The sequence below is a fragment of the Petaurus breviceps genome, unplaced genomic scaffold, assembly GCF_028583685.1.
Source record: "Petaurus breviceps papuanus isolate PSGF00001 unplaced genomic scaffold, PetGlider_PUasm1.0 90686, whole genome shotgun sequence".
Classification (NCBI taxonomy): domain Eukaryota; kingdom Metazoa; phylum Chordata; class Mammalia; order Diprotodontia; family Petauridae; genus Petaurus; species Petaurus breviceps.
This window is the reverse complement of record NW_027187309.1, coordinates 5,148,138-5,165,423: the sequence shown is the minus strand read 5'-3', so window position 1 is coordinate 5,165,423 and position 17,286 is coordinate 5,148,138. Positions and strand designations below refer to the sequence as shown.

Here is a 17,286-nt window from a genome sequence, read left to right as displayed (position 1 = left end):
CCCATTTTGGGGTCTTTATTTTGGTGGAGATATTGGAGTGGTTTGCCATTTCCTTCTCCAGTTCATTTTGCAGATGAGAAAACTGAAGCAAAAAGCATTAACTGACTTTCCCAGGGTCACATAGCTAGTAAGTGTCTGAGGTCAGATTTGAACTCATGAAGATGAATCTTCCTGATTCCAAGCCCAGTGCTCTATCCACTATGCTACCTAGCTGCCCCTTGGATTTGCAAAGCATTTTACAAATATTATCTCATTAGTTTCTCCCAATAAACCTGGGAGGTTGGTGTTATTATTATTCCTGTTTTACAGATTAGGAAACTGAGTATGCAGAGGTCAAATGACTTGTCCAGAGTCATACAATTGGATAGAATATGAAGTTTCATTTGAACTCAGGTCTTTTGGACTCCAGGTCCATTACTTTATCCACTGTGCCACTTAGTTGCTTTACTACATATGATGTTTATTTTTTGTGTTAACATGCATTTTGGGGGACATTATTGCTCATCTGGTCTGCTTATGTATTCATCCACATATCTATCCATCTATTTTTTCTTCATTCACTTATTTATTTTTAAGAATCAGGACTTATGATTTCATTAGTGTAGGGAAGTACAGGGATAGAAGTACTCCCTCCTGAATCAGACTGACAACCTGTTTGTAATTCAGTCATAGAGTTGCCTAGTGCACTGAGAAGTTAAGTGTCTTTTACATAATCACACAGCTAGAATGTGGTAAGACTACTCATATATATATGAAAGTCAAGGCTCGACCTCAAGTGTTACCAGCTTCAGAGATGGTCTACTTTCTACTCTACTATGCTGCTCCCTATTTGTTATTAGCATTTTTACAACACTTAACAAAATTGGAGTATTGAGCATTCAGGTGGTGTTCTACCCTTTCCACGATATCATAAATTATGTACCATCATAAAACATCAATTTGAAGGTAGTAAAATAGAAAATTCAAAGTCTTTTAAAAATGGAAAATTTTAATTGTTCTATTTTCAAAAGTCCTTGGCTTTTCTCTTTTAACTCACTCAGTGGTTTCTATTATATTGATCAAATTATTTGCTAGGTGATGTTTAACTTTATTAATCTATCATTATTGTTATCAAAACAAAAAAATTAGCTTGAGGCTCAGGTATTACAGAGCTTGTTATTGTGGCAAGCAATTGAGCATGAGTTGTGTTTCTCCATGCTCCCTGGGATGATTTTGATTTCAGTCAAAAAGTAAGTCAAGCTCACCACTAGACTCACTTAACCAGTCCTTAAAGATATAAACACAAGAGTTAAGCAAAAGATGTGTGCTTTTTTTTTTTATATATATAATAGTACCCTATCTACTCTCTAAATATGCATTGAATCATCCTAAGGTTGCGGTTGTGGTTTGTCCTTTGTTCTCAAAGAGGACCATGACATTGGGGAGGTAATGACATGACTTGCAATTGATTTTGATTTGAGTTAGGACTGTGCAAAGACACTAGTTTCACTTTTTCCTCCAGAGCCATCTGGGTCCAGTGGCCAGATATTGATCAGGATGACTAGAGATGGCCTAAGATGCAGTGGGAGACCTTGACCTTTTAAAGCTAAGGTCTTTTCAAGTGCTCACTTTGAGTGACTCTTTAAGAAGTGAGTCGGGGCGGCCAGGTAGCACAGTGAGTAAGAGCACCGGCTCCAGTGTCCGGATGACCTGGGGATTGAATCCCGGCTCAGACACTTATTACCCACCCAGAAACACCTGGCCGTGTAACCTTGAGCAAGTTACTTAACCCCGATTGCTTTAAAAAAAAAAAAGTGAGTCAAAGGACATAATATGTGTATAGATACAACCTCATTCAGCACTTTTGTTTTTGAGACATGATATTACCATATAGTCTCATCAGTTTTCAGAATATTTGATTTATCTGGTAAACCATATTTACATGCACCATTTAGGAAATGCAAAGATCTCTTGTCTTTTGATTTTAGAAAACAAATTTAGACATTAACTTGTTTTTACTAATTTGTAGTGATAATTTCATTATCAGAGGTTCATTTTATATTTTACAAAAAATCTACAGTCTCCCTAAGGTCATATGATTTCACTGCTTATTATGTTATCTACCAGAGAGAAGGAAAGGTAATGAAGTGGAAGAGAAATGAATGGAAAGGAAGAGAAAAGAATTAAGAGACTGAAGGAGGAAAATAACTTTCACATTTTAATAGATCACTTAGGGTATTTTATCAGTGCTGTCTCCATGTACATCATGACTGACATTAATATAGCACTCTAAAGTTTTCAAAGCACTTTAGAAGCATTAACTTATTTGAACCTCTCAATAACCACATAGTGAGGCTTTTACAAGTATTATTACTCTCATTTTACAGATGAAATAATGTTGGCTCAGAGAAAATAAGATTCAGAAGTGATTTTTTTCTAAGATCACTCAGATAATAAGTCCTTGGACAAGAATTTGAACACAGATCTCTTGATTCCACATCCAGTATGATTTCCTCTATGCCACACCTACCTTATGAATACGTTATATAATCCAGTTCAATATGACAGAATAATAGAAGGGGACATATCTGAAAAAAATCAATCATTATTTATAGGAATTAAGATTAGCATATAAAAATTTACAGAAAAAAGATATTTAAGAAAACTAATTCAACTTTTTCTTTTTGTAGATAAGGAGGGAATTCTGAAAAGAGTCATGGGAGGGAGTACTCATGTTAATGTGATCATATATATATACTAAATTAGGGGATTTATCAAACTTGGTACAACTACACAGTATATTGAATGGACCTGGAATCAGGAAGATCTAAACTTAAATCTGGCCTTAGACCCTTACTGTGACGTGATCCTTGACAAATCACTTTTTTTTTTTAAAGCAATAGGGGTTAAGTAACTTGCTCAAGGTTACACGGCCAGTTTTTTCTGGGTGTGGTGCTAAGTATCAGAGCCCAGATTTGATCCACAGGTCATCCCGACACTGGAGCCAGTGCTCTTACTCGCTGAGCCACCTGGTACAAATCACTTTTAATATTGACCCCAAACAATGACCTCTGTTTGCCTCAGTTTCCTTAGCATTAAGATGTGAGATAACAGCGTTTATTATCTATTACGATTATTACATATTATCTTGTAGGATTGTTGTGAGGATTAAATGAGATAATATTTGTAAAGTGCTTAGCACAGAGCCTGAGACATAGTAGGTGCTGTGTAAATGCTTATTTCTTTCCCCTTTTTCTTCCCCCATTAAATTAAATAGCTTTTAAGCTGACTGTGGTAACTTTAGACAATGAAATCCATCTTCCAAGCTTTCCAGAATAATAGAAATTTAAAGAACTTAAGTTCTGCAGACATCGTCTTCAAGATTCCAGGGTCACCTTCATATGAAAAGGAAATAATAGAGTAGAATTCTCGGGTAATAAGCGTAAATGGTCTTATCTTTTGGTAACTATATAGTGTTTTACAACATTAAATTAGCTAAATTGTAAGAGAAATTGGCACCCTGAACTGAATTGCAGTGTACAAATCCAAGTGTAAATAGATAGAACTCCCCCATCTAACACAAGGCATATGTTCTTGCTATACATGATCTCATAAGTCTGTTTAGCAAAGTTGTAATATTTTTCCTTTTGTTATACCTGATCATATGAATTTTATTTGCATCAATGATCAATTTTAAAGATTTCAAATAAATAACATATATTAAACTACATTTTTAGATTCTTAATTTCCTCAATCTTCTATTAGGGCTATAGTGGAACTTCATCAAACATTTTCCATTCATTAGATATACATGTATTCTGTCATTTTTTTTTACACTGGTCATTTTCTGGGCAGTCAAAAATAGGTTGAAGCCAAAGGATATGAAGAGATAAGATTATTCCTAATAGGAGGGGTGTAGGTAGATCTTGTACAATCCCACAAAATGGATTGGGTCATTAAAAGGGAGTGAGGTGTGTTTAGTTAATCTGTCCATTGTTTAGGAAGTCAGTGATTTTTCCTTATTTTTAATTTTTTTTTCCAAATTCCTGCTAATAAAACCGACCTACTTGAATATATTTGGACATTTTGTCAGATGCTTTCCTTTTTTTTTTTTTTTTTTAACACCTAAGAGAGATTACTAGAAATGAGAACTTCTTAAAGGATGTAATATGTCTTTCCATTTCTGGAGTTTCAAGCACTTCTCTTTTTGTTCTGGACTAGACCTATGATTCAATTGTATAAGCAACTCTCAGTAAAGACACTCCCTTTACTAATACAGACCAGTTATCTGTGAAGTGATTTGCCCCGGGTCACAGAGCAATTGTGTGTCAGAAATGGTATTATCACTCAGATATTCTTAACCAGGTGGCCTAGTCTTCCTGCCTCCTCTTTTTATGAGCACGGATGAATTCCCTAAAACAACACCCTGCATCTCTGGGAATTCTATAACCTCCTACCCAGCTAGATAGGTCTCCAACTGAAGGATTAGGAATTAATTGACTTTATGATCCTTCTGCCTTTTCTAGAACTTCTATAGGCCTTTTTGTAACCAGTGGCACTCTTCCTATCTGGAGAGCAACCAATGCTAAGGAATTACCCCAAGTCCTCAGGGAAGCCATGTGGTAGAGTAACCAAAAAACACTATAATTGAAGTCAAAAACATGAATTTGAGTCCTAATTGTGCTGTTGATATTTGTGTGACTTTGGGCAAGGCATATATAAAATTAGGGAAGGTGTTGAACTGGATGATCTCCATAACCCCTTTTACCTCTAAATGCCATAATTCCATGTTCACTGCCACTTTCTTAACTCTGTTCATATGATATGATTTGTCTCTCTTCACTCTCAACTGTCCTTCATGTGATTTAGGAATATTTTACTCGTAAATATTGAAACAAAATTGCACATCATTGTACAATTTTATTAGGACAAATGGTAACGAAAAGTATAGAGAGTCAAGAAGACCTAGGTTCAAATCGTCCCTCTAGGACTTCATAGTGGTAGTGTGGCTCTAGGCAAACCATTTAACCTTTTTCTTTTTTTTTTCTTTTTTTAAGCAATCAAGGTTAAGTAACTTGCTCAAGGTTACATGGCCAGTTATTTCTGGGTGTGGTGCTGAGTATCTGAGCCCATATTTGATCCCCAGGTCATCCCAACACTGGAGCCTGTGCTCTTACTCGCTGAGCCACCTGGCCACCCCTCCATTTAACCTGTTTAAGCCTCAGTTTTATTATCTGTTAAATGGAGATAAGCATATCTACAGTAACCACCCTCATACTGTTATTAGGTTCAAATGACATAACATTTAAAGTACTTGGCAAACTTTAAAGAGTTATGTGATAGCTGCTTTTATTAATTGTAGACACAAATTTAAAAAAATATAATTACAATCAAAATCATTCAATTAGAAAATATTATTAACCATAAACAATTAGTACAACACATATTTTTATCCACTTGATTTTTCATGTGTGAATGGTTAGGATGCCCTGTGATACCCTTGTGGGAGTACATGGAAAAGTCATACTGGAGGAGGAAAGGGTCCTGATTTTTGTTCTGCATTAGTGGAGGGAATGTCAATGGATGCAATTACAGATATATTTGAAGAATTGAGAATATTGACATACATGAAATAAAGCCACTGAGAAGCTATTCTTCCACTGTATTATGACTTCTGCTTCTTTCTGTGTATGTAGCAGAGGCTTGGAGAACATATGCAAATACTACCATGTATTAAGATAAATTAACTGGAATAATTACTTTAAAATGGTTTATTACAATCAAGTGTAAACAATTGTTAGGATTGCCATTTATAGCTCTAATAGATACAGACTTTGTACAACATAATATGATTAAATTTTGAACATGTTACTTAGTTGCCTGTCACAATGAAGGCTTTGGAGCTTTGCTGAGCTCCCAGAATTGCCTTGAACACATCCAAACACATCTGTTGTTTGTGGACTCGTGTTTCTGGTTAGGCAGGGCTTGCCGACTCTCCCAAATGGAGTATATTTTTAGCCTTTCATTTTGGATGGTTAGACATGTGCCTGAAATGTTTGATTAAAAGGAAGATGCTAGTCTCATTTGGACTGCATACTGAGAGTATAGTGGGAGCAGTCACTAGGTAGAATAACATTCCATCTCATTAAAAGCACAAAAAAAGGAAAAAAGAAAAAGAAAAGACAAAAAAGAAGCCCTGGTGCCTTGCTGCAATTTTGCTTTTCATTGAGTCACTTCCAACAGTTCAAAATCCAGTCTCCCATTCAGTTTTTGAATGACAACCATCACTTTATTGTTGCCTCTTTTTTTTTTTAACATAAAGAGCTACTTATGTTTGACCATATCAGTGAAAGTGACCTATATTATTCAGGATATTTATACCTTGTTTACATGCATATATGTTTGTGCTTTTGTATGCTTATTTCATAGTCCAGTCTTGCAAATAAATTTTAAAAGCTTTCACCATGAAGATTTATATAAATTTATAGAATTAGTTTACCTTTTCCCATATGAGTGAGCTCACATTACAATCATCTTTATCTGTTCAGTCATGTCTAACTCTTTATGACCATGTTTGGTGTTTTCCTGGCAAAGATACTGGAGTGGTTTTCCATTTCCTTCTCCAATTTATTTTAAAGATGAGAAAATTGAGGCAAAGAGGGTTAAGTGACTTCCCAGGGTCACACAGTTAGTAAGCATTTGAGGTCAGATTCAAACTCAGGAAGTTGAATCTTTCTGACTCTAGGCCCAGCACTGTATTATCTAGCTGCCCTTCATCTTTACCTATATAAGCACATAAACACAACCTTACAGATAAACTTCCATGCTCATAGAATCAGGCTCACATAGATACATGGAGCATTTTATACTCATGTAAAATTATTCTTCCCACTAGTAACATAAAATCATAGTCATATCTTTAGTCAGGATTTGAGAGTGCCTGTTTATTTCTCTGTCTCTCTGGGTACCCACACATAAGTAGTAACTTGAAATTATGTCCGGTCAATGGGAGAAAAGGGAAGAGTGAGTATAGATTCTCCTCTTCTGTGCCTAGATTAAATTGTAGCCTTCATCAACCAATAAATAGTTATTGACTAAGTCTTAATGAAGAAAATGATCAGATTCTGTATTCTGGTATAATACATAAAGATTCTAAAAACTAGATTGTCTTACAGAGTCACAATTCTTCTTTTAGAATCATGAATAATATGGATATACTTCCAAAAACTTGGGATATTTCGTTATTTTTGCCACTTCTCTTCTTTGCATAAAATTATTGGATCTTAGAATTACAAAGTTTAAAAGACTTCAGAAGACATGTAGTCCTCCCTACATGCCAAAATTTAGTCCACCTATATAACATGCTGAACAAATTGCAACCAACTTCTCCTTAAAGACCTCAAATCATAGGGAAGCCACTATGCTTCTTTATTATTCCCCACATTACCTTAAGGTAACTCATTCAATTCCTAGACAGAATTAATGATTAAAAAGTTTTCTTCACATTATACCAAAACCTGTTGCCCCATAATTTCTACCCATCGGTTGTTTTGCCTTCTTAGGTTAAATAATGTATGCTTAATCCTTTTTCTAAAAGAGATCCTTCCAAGAAGACTGCAATTCCTCTACCACACCCCTCCCCAGACTCCCACCATATACCCCTCTTTACCAGGATAAACATTTCCCTTCCTTAAATTAACCCTACTATGACACGGTTTTCAGTCACCTCACCATCTTGGTTGTCCTCTACTGGATGCACTGCAGATTGTCAATACTTTTCCTAAAATCTCACTGTATCCCAAAATACAATCTCCCAAATGTGTCTGCTTAGGAGAGACTACAGCACTACCAACTCTATCATATACCATACCATGTTTATTTTAATGTAATCTAAGATAGGACTAGACTTTTTTGGCTATGGAATAATACAACTGATTGATATTGAGATTGCTGTACACTTAAAAGCCCACATGTTTTTCTCATCAACTATATCTCTCAAACCCTATACCTGTGAGATAATGTTTTTAGTCCAAGTTTTAAAGGCTTTACATCTAACTAAATTGTCACAACAGTCTGTCATTCTAGCCCAGTGAGATCATGTTTGGATTCTGATTCTGCTATTCAGTAGGTTAGCCATCCAAGCATGATATTTGTCCCTTCATCCAATTCATTGATAAAAATAATGAGCAGAACACAGCTAAGTATGGTTCTGTGAGACATTCCACTACTGACTTCATTCTGTGTTGATACTAATCACTACATTTTGGATTTGATGATTTAACTAGTTTGAAATCCCCCAAACAGATCTAACCTCCTATCCATATCTTCCCTTATTGTTCCCCAGGTGACTATTCAAAATTATGTTATGCAGTGTCTTCAGAGCTCCTCCGATCTACCTATTATTTTAGTAATTCAATTAAAAAAATAACAGCTAGACAATACTGAGCTATAGTGAGTATCACTCATATACATGAGGTTGCCCCCAAAGTTGCAATTATGAACCTTTTACAACTCATGATGTGAAAGGAGAGAGAAAACAAACAAAAAAAAAACAACACAAAATTTATTTGTGAGTTTGGTGGGATTTGGAGTAGCTTGCATTTCTATCTATATTCTTTTCAAAACTGATGTGATCATTAACAAAAAGAAAAATCCAGAACCATTGGAAAATGTAAATACTAACCAGACTCAAAAGCTTATTATAATTCACCAAAACTTAGGAGCCTGTTGAAGAGCTGTAGATGATCAGATGGTGGAGTAAATGACAAAGTCTGTCCTTCAGAGAAGCACTCTAACTGTAGTGGAAACAGTTTTGCTACAATGTTCTTACATTTTGGGGTCCTGTACAAATATATCATTTGAAACTCACAACAACTCTAGAAAGTAGATATTATTATTACCCCCATTTTAGAGATGAGGAAACTGAGCCATGAAGAAGCAAAATGACTTGTCCAGGTTACACAGCTAGAAAGAGTCAGAAAGAAATTAGAATCCAAATATGATCTCACTGGGCTAGGATGACAGACTGAATATACAGTTGTGAGAATTTAGTTAGGTTAAATGTAAAGAGTCACATTTGAACTCCGGTTTTCCTGATTCCAGGTCAGGTGCTCTATGTACTTTGCCAGCTAAGTTGCCTGAAGTGATCTTTAATCTTCCATGACTTAAAAAGTTATGAAAACTATTTTTATTACTTTTTAAATGGATATAACCCTCTTTCCTCATCTGTAAAATGAACTGGAGAAGGAAATGGCAAACCACTCCAAGTGTCTCTGCCAAGAAAACACAAGTAGGGTCACATAGAATTGGATACGATTGAAGTGACTAAACAATAACAATATGGATCATTCTTGCAGAGTAAATGGATCTTTCACTAAAGTCATTGATTCCTGACTACACCCAGGCAGTGTGTTCGGGAAGCAGTGTGAGGGATTGCTTTGCCTTAAGGAGGCAAAAGGCGCATCCAACAGAGGAGAGTGGGTGAGCCAAGGAGGGGGAAGCCAGCTTAGTGGAAATAATGCTGTTTATACTGGAGAAAAAAGGCTCGAGGGAACATAAGAACTGACTTTAAGTATTTGAAGCATTTTCATATGGCATATACTTTGTCCACATGATGGTAAGACAGGACTTGTTGGAAAAGACTTTGATGCTGGGAAAGATTTCAAGCCAAAAGCAAAGGTGATAGCAGAGGATGAGTTGGATAGACAGTGTCATGGAAGCAACAAACATGAGCTTGGACAGACTTTGGGAGGCAGTGGAGGATAGAAGGCCGTGGTTGTATTATGGTGCCTGGGCTCAAGAAGAGTTGGACACGACAACAAATGAACACAACATCTAGCAACATCTAGCACAGAGTCAAGTGACCAGGTTTTAAATCCCACTTATGAACATTTACTAGCTGTGTTACCAAAGGCGAGGTATTTCATCTTTCTGGAACTCTATTTCCTTATTTTAAAAATATAACTTAATATAATATCTTAAAAATTTAGTAATGCCAAATGCAAAAGTTTTTTTTAAGAGGATAATTCATTTAAAGTGCTTTACAAACATGAAAACATTGTAGAATGTTAGCGATTATTAATAACTAGAATTTATAGCACTTTAAGGTTTGCAAAGCATTTTACAAATATGTCATTTTATCTTCATAACAGCTCTGGGAGGCAGGGGCTATTATTATCCCCACTTTACAGAGAAGGAATTTGATACAGAAAGAGTTGAAATGATTTGCCTAGGTTCACACTAATAAATGTCTGAGGCCAAATTTAAACTCAAGTTTTCCTGACTCCATTCCTAGCACTCTTTCCATTGAGCTGTCTAGCTATCTAGACTCATTCTGTGTTCAAATTTGGCCTCAGACACTTACTAGCTTTGTGACCCTGGACAATTCATTTAACCCTGTTTCAGTTCCTCAACTCTAAAATGGGCTGGAGAAGGAAATGTGAAACCTCTCCAGTACCTTTGCCAAGAAAACCTCAAATAGGCTCACAATGAGTCGGACATGAATGAAAACTGAACAAGAAGTGGGAAAACTACTAAATGATTAGAAATATTCAAAAATTAACTGTCATGAGAAGTTGGGGAGTCCTCTTCCGTAGTCATTCAAGTTCACATTAAGTCTGTATTTGTTGGAGACCTTACAGAGGAGATTCTATTCAGATGCAGAGTGAACTAGAATGCCTGTAACTTTATTACAGAAAGGCTGTGATTTTGCAGTTCTGTGAAATGAAGAAATGTACTTAAAAATGAAAGATATTAATATTAATTTAACAAAAATAAATTATATGTTCTCTTTATTGGAATTTATATTGTATTTTTGTGAAATTCGTCTTATATCTTTCTAAATGTAAGTATATTTCGAATCTTTTCTTTCTTATGTTTTTTGTCACCTCCAGAAGAAGCAAATCTTGTAAGCAAGAGCTATCCTTACATTAAGGCATTTGGTGACATGAGACTGTCACTTTTTAAAACTCATTTCATTAAATTGTTTTTAGAAAGGAAAATGGGGACATATGGCTCTTTTATTTGACAAAAAAATAAAGATCTTTAGAGTGAATTATTTTTAAAAGTACTAATGAATTATTTAAAATGTGAAAACACAGAATCTGTGAGTTTTCTGAAATAATCTAGGTGTTCTACTTATTTTGTAATGATAATTTATTGGTCAGATTAATTTTGGCAAAGTATAATAATAACTCTAGTCAATGCCTCCTTGTTTAACATTAACTTAACATATTAAACTTGTGCTGGTTCTTTTTTTGTTTGTTTGTTTTCTTCAGCTTATGAATTACAAAATTGCCCAGATCCTCCACCATTTCAAAATGGGTATATGGTCAACTCGGATTATAGTGTGGGACAATCCATTTCATTTGAATGTTACCCTGGATATGTTCTAATAGGCCATCCTGTCCTTACCTGCCAGCATGGGATCAACAGAAATTGGAATTACCCCTTCCCACGATGTGATGGTATGCTATTAAATTTGTCACAGTAGTGCTCTTTCTCTCTTTTGATACTGTTGCAGACTCTTTTAATATTTTAAAAAAAAATGTTTTTCAGCACAGTCACTATTATGTTAATATTTATTTAATTTTTTATTTATTTTACAAATAATTATTTGTGCAAATTTATTGTGCAAATAGTTACTATTTTATTGTGCTGTTGTGTTAGGCTTTGTAGGGGAATATGAACATAAAGAAGATATAGTCCCTGCTTTCAAGTAACTTATAATAAGGCGAGTTTATACATATCTGTAGTAGATGCTGGGATATTAGTTCCTTCTTTTGGTAGAGAGTTATTATGGGGCTCACAGAAAAGAGATCAACATCTGTTTGGGGAGGTAAAGGGTGCAGAAACCAGAGGTCATCTATTTGTAGCAGGAGAAAGCTTGACGCTTTGGAAAGATTTCAAGAGGCAAGGATGTATAGGTGGGAGGCACTTCTAGAAGATATGAAAATAAACTACTTTCAAGCCAGACATTAAAGAAATTTGCAGACATATGCAAAAATATGTTACCCTTCTCACTATATGTTTATTTTGAAAAATGGTTATTTTCATTAAAATAATTTATATTAGCATCTTGTATTTATAGTTATTTTAAATGAATTGATAAGTGAATATTTTAAAATGTTATTAATCTTATGCTTTTAGTACAGGAAATATTGATGGATGTAACCCACATAAACAAAAACTATTTGTAGTACTCAGTAATTTTTAAGTGTATAAAGAATTCCTAAGACCAAAAAGTTTGAGGATCACTGGCATAAGGCATTGAGAATAAGAAATTTGCCCAGGGTTATACAGTCATTATGTATCAGACATCAAATTTAAAATATGTTCTTCTAGCTTTCAAGACATCTCTCAATCCACTATGCAATACTGCTTCTGTTTACTTAGTTGAATTATGCAAGATATAAATGAATCACAGAAATGGTAATAAAACTGACATTTTAATACTGATCAATGTGGTTCCTTTCTATGAAAAAAAATAATGAAATTATTAGCTTTGCCAATCTTTGAAATGCTAAATATTCATAGGCCAGTGGTTCAAAAGAAAAGGAGTCTAGCTGTGTGGGTTTCTATTGAAGGTTGAAAAGGCTAACAGGTATACATTTTTCATTATCTTTCTATTTTCTCATTGCTAGCCTAAAAAAAATTCTGCCTTAAATAATTCCCTAATCTTCAGTCTATCACCTACTTAATAACCTATAAACAAAGCATGTTCTAAAGTTGAATTTTAGAAGAAATAAACATAGCAGTGGTATACATTATTTCAGATACACCTGACTCTTTTTCACATTAGAAACTAAGTTTTTCTATGAAGACTTTCAGTTATAGTTCCCAATTTAAAAGTCCTTATTAGTCTACAGTGAAATCAACCAGCAAATTACTTTGAACTTTTCAAACTAATACATCTACTTATTCAATGGAATTTTTGTTTGAATTCCTTGGATTCTATCATTTAAATTATAAATTCTTAGAGCAAGGAGAGTTTTGTCTTCAACACCTTTTTTACATTAATAAAGACACAAATGATAAAGGCTTGCAAGAATGAGATCAGATAAAATCATCACTAACTCAACAATGAATGAATTTCTTACCAAAACCAAGTGGGAGACTAAGAATCCAGTGTTTAGGCTCAGAATTAGGCTATTAATGTGACAAAAATTACTTGTCTTTTGAATTTTCTATGGAGAGTACCGAAAGAGAAAGTATCATAGTGAACAGAGGGCTACAATTGAAGATAGAAAGAGCAGAGTTCAAGTTCTTCCCTTCACCTATATGTGTGACCCTGAGAAAATTCTCAATGACTCAGATAACTCTTTAAGGCAATAAATTGCAGAGGAGGTACTTACCTGTATTGGTGGAAGGACTTTCTTCAGAAGTTCCCAATCCAGTGAAATCACAGACTCAGATAACTTGTTCCTTTTATCTAACTCCCTAAACCATCCCACCCCCAAGCTAGATAGCCCACTTAATAGAGGTCTGACCTGGAATCAAGACCTGAGTTCAAATCCCAGACACTTGCTAGCTCTGTGACGCTGGGCAAGTAATTTAACCAATCCATTGGAAAAGAAAATGGCAAACCACTCCAGTATCTTTGCCAAGAAAGCTCCATGGTCCACAAGCCCACAAAGAGCCAGTCACTAGGGCGGCTAGGTGGCACAGTGAGTAGAGTGCCAGCCCTGGAGTCAGGAGGACCTGAGTTCAGATTCAGCCCCAGACATGTAACACACACACACACACACACACACACACACACACACACTACACACTAGCCGTGTGACCGTGGGCAAGTTACTTAACCCCAATTGCCCTCCAAAAAAGCAAAAAAAAAAACAAAAAACAAAACAACAACAAAACAACCTCCCCCTCCCCCACAAAACAATTAAGATAATTTGGTACAATGGTATTACTTTCAATATCAGTTGTTATCAAATAACCTGGGGGGGAGGGGTATCAGGCCTTATTTTCATTTTTTGTTAATATCTAGCAGTGCACTTATTTTTGTAAACATATAATTTTATTGAGTTATTTCATTTATGCTTATAGTCCATTTTGCATCTAATCAAGTCAACCATTTTATTTTCTATTATAAAGATCTATAATATTGTATTGTTATGATTAATTCTCTCTCTAAATCTAAAAATCTTATTTATATGAAGAAAAAATTAAATCTATGTATATTTACATCATCATACTAGGGATTAATTCTGTTCAACAGAGCAGGATACCAAAAGTGGTTTGCTGAGTAGAATCTAATGTATATTAAAATTCTCTCTGTATATCTAATCTACAAACTTTTAAGGAATCATACTCAAACCAAAGGTGTTTTGTTTGTAAAATTCAATATTTCTATAGGAAAGAAAGATAATGTAGGCATAGTGGACAGTGTGAGAGACTTGTGGTCAGGAAAAAAGGTGTTTCACTACTACCATATCCACATATTAGCTATATGATTCTGGGAAAGTCATTTAAGTTCTCTAAGATTCTAGATCCTCATTTATAAAATGGAGATGTAATAGCAATTAACATACAGGAATATGTATTATTATAAATATATAATATTTATATATATAAAAATAAGATTATATATTTAAAGAACTTTGTAAACCATAAAGAGCTATCTGAAAACTATATTACTGTGGTTGATAATAAGAATAACTAAAATTTGCAGCTTAGTTTACACATTTGGCATCATAAGATTTGGGAAGGACTGCTCTGACAATGATGTAAAAAGTATATTGAAGGAGTATTATTCTCATTTTTCTGATGGTTAGGGGATAATTACAACTCACATTGAAAGAATATTTTAAGTTTTGCAAAACATTTTACATACCTTATGTCATTTGCTTTTCGCCAGAACTCTCTAAGGTTTACAAATGTTACTGTTTTCACTTTAGAGGAAACTAAAGCCCATTTAACAGACAAGTTTCTAACACGAGCTTTGAAGCCCTCATAGTCTTCCTGACTCTAGAAACCTGTAGCACTTTATCCCCTACAATATCTGGGGATCAAAAAAATTGATTGACTTTTTTTTATCATAACCAGATAGGATATATAGAAATTTAAACTCAAATTCATGTTTCTGGACTCTGAGTCCAGTGTTTTTTCCACTATTTCATGCCTATTTCTTTTTCCTGAAAGACGACAAAATAATAGGTGATTAATAAACAAGTAATGCGTTTGTCATTTCCTATCTACTTTTCTAGATTCTGGCCCTTTAATCTAGAATATCTTAAAAAAAGATATTTTTCACAGATTTGTTTCTAAATAGAAAAAACACATTGAGAAATCTTATAGCTACTAAAACAGAGAAAATAAAATTCAAATGCAGTAGACTCGAGCATCTAATGAAAGGTCCTTAGAAAATTCTCCTTTTGAATTCTTCTTCAGCACTTTTCAAGAATCCTAATTTTTAATCAATTTCAATATTGTCTATCAATAAGCCTTTACTAAGTGACTACTATGTTGTAGGCATAGGGGATCTGAAAGTAAAATAAAAAAAAAGTGGAATATTTTCCTGCCTTCAAAGAGTTAACATTATATTGTCAGAGAAAAGATGAATATATTTAAGTATATGCAAAATAAATAAAAGTTAATTTAGGGGAGGAGTGGTATAAGTCTTGTGGAGTTTTCTTTGAACTTAACTTTGGAGAAATCTACATATTTTAAGACAAAAATGTGAGAAAAAAGAGATATTGACTAACATCAAATAAAGACATCCAAGAAAAATATTTGTTAGGAATATGATTTAGGATTCCAGTTATTTTCCTCAGATGAAGGATGATAAAGTGCTAGCATATATAATCCCATGTTGTTTGAAAATAGAATGATCCATTATTGTATAAAACTAATAAGTGGCATCTCCACTAAGAGAAAAAGACAAGGAAACTCACACAACATTTGTGAAATTCAAGATATTTATATTCTCTGATAGGAACTAATAATAATCCTGAAGATAAGATAGCTTAAAATATTTGTCAAGAGAAATGTAAACAACATGTTAATTCATTAATTGGAGAAGACTTTCCTTGTTCATTTACATTAAGCTGCATTTGATTACAAGTTTATATCCACATCTAAAGTATAAATAATAACAGCATTTTTTAACTTAATAAAAGTCTTCTGCCATTGAAATGCTTCCATTTTTTTAAATGTTTTGTAATTTGTCCCAGGAATTTTAGATTCATAAGTAAATGACATGGGAACCTCTCTCTGAATATTAAGTAAGAGAACAGACAATTTGTCATATTGACAGTGATTCATGGACAAATGTAAGCTGCTTACCTAGAAAACAAAACAAAACAAACAATCTTCAGATCACCCAGTAGGCATTTGTAGAAGTTGGCAGAGGGTTATTTGCTTTTTTATATGAAATGGAAAGAACTTATATTTATACAATGCCTTACAGTTTACAAAGGGCTCACATAAATTTCTTATGTGAAATCCTACAGATGACAAAGAAGGTATTATTTTCCCTAGCTTACATGTGGAGAAACTAAGGCTCGGGCATTTGAATGATGTCCCAGGGCTCTGTGTTTTCTGTTACAAGGAAGTATCAAAATTCACCAATTTTCCAATACCTTTTCTAGGTCTGTATCACAAAGAGATCATAAAAATGGGAAAAAGGACCCACATGTTGTAGCAGCAAGCACCCCAGAATACCCAGGGCAGCTGCCAACACAGGTTCCTAGATCTGCTTTTCTAAAGGAAAGCAACTCAAACTGGGTTAACAGTCTTGCTTTAATCAAACAAACATATTTATCTAGTTCAGGGGGAAAAGTCAGCACCCTGAACTTCAGAGTATACAGAAGTTACAACAGAAGTTACAAGAAGACAGAGAAACATTTCAGAAGACAGGCCTCAAACTCTCTGATAATTAGATCCATACTTAGTCAAAGTTACCAGAGAGGGAAGCACCAACATCTGGGTTTTCAAAGCCAGGGGACTCCATGGCTGCCCAGAGTCTCGTCTGGTCAAATCACACAACACTTCTCAAAGTGAGCCCCAAAACAAAGCCTCACATCAGGGTTTACATAGCCTTCTCCTGGCTCAGAGAATATAACAAGCCTCTTGACTCACTGCACAATCAAAAAACATTCCCTTTCAAAACCAAGCCTCCCACCACAGGCTCCAGGTTGCACTTAAGCCTATCCCTAGGGGCAGGGAAGATCTTAAATTCTCATTCCCATAACACATGTACAAAAATATTTATAGCAGCTCTTTTTGTGGTGGCAAAGAATTGGAAATTGAGGGGATGTCCATCAATTTGTGAATGGATGAACAAATGGTGATATATGAAGGTAA

At 34.5% G+C, this 17,286-nt stretch overlaps 1 protein-coding gene across 1 annotated transcript in view; it reads left to right on the top strand.

Annotated features, from left to right (window-relative positions):
• Positions 1-17,286, top strand: part of CSMD1 (CUB and Sushi multiple domains 1) — a 2,654,573-nt gene that overhangs the window by 2,341,324 nt on the left and 295,963 nt on the right. The window contains exon 42 of the mRNA XM_069065406.1: positions 11,256-11,444. Within this exon, the coding sequence (XP_068921507.1) occupies positions 11,256-11,444 (189 nt within the window). The remainder of the gene's footprint in view (positions 1-11,255; positions 11,445-17,286) is intronic.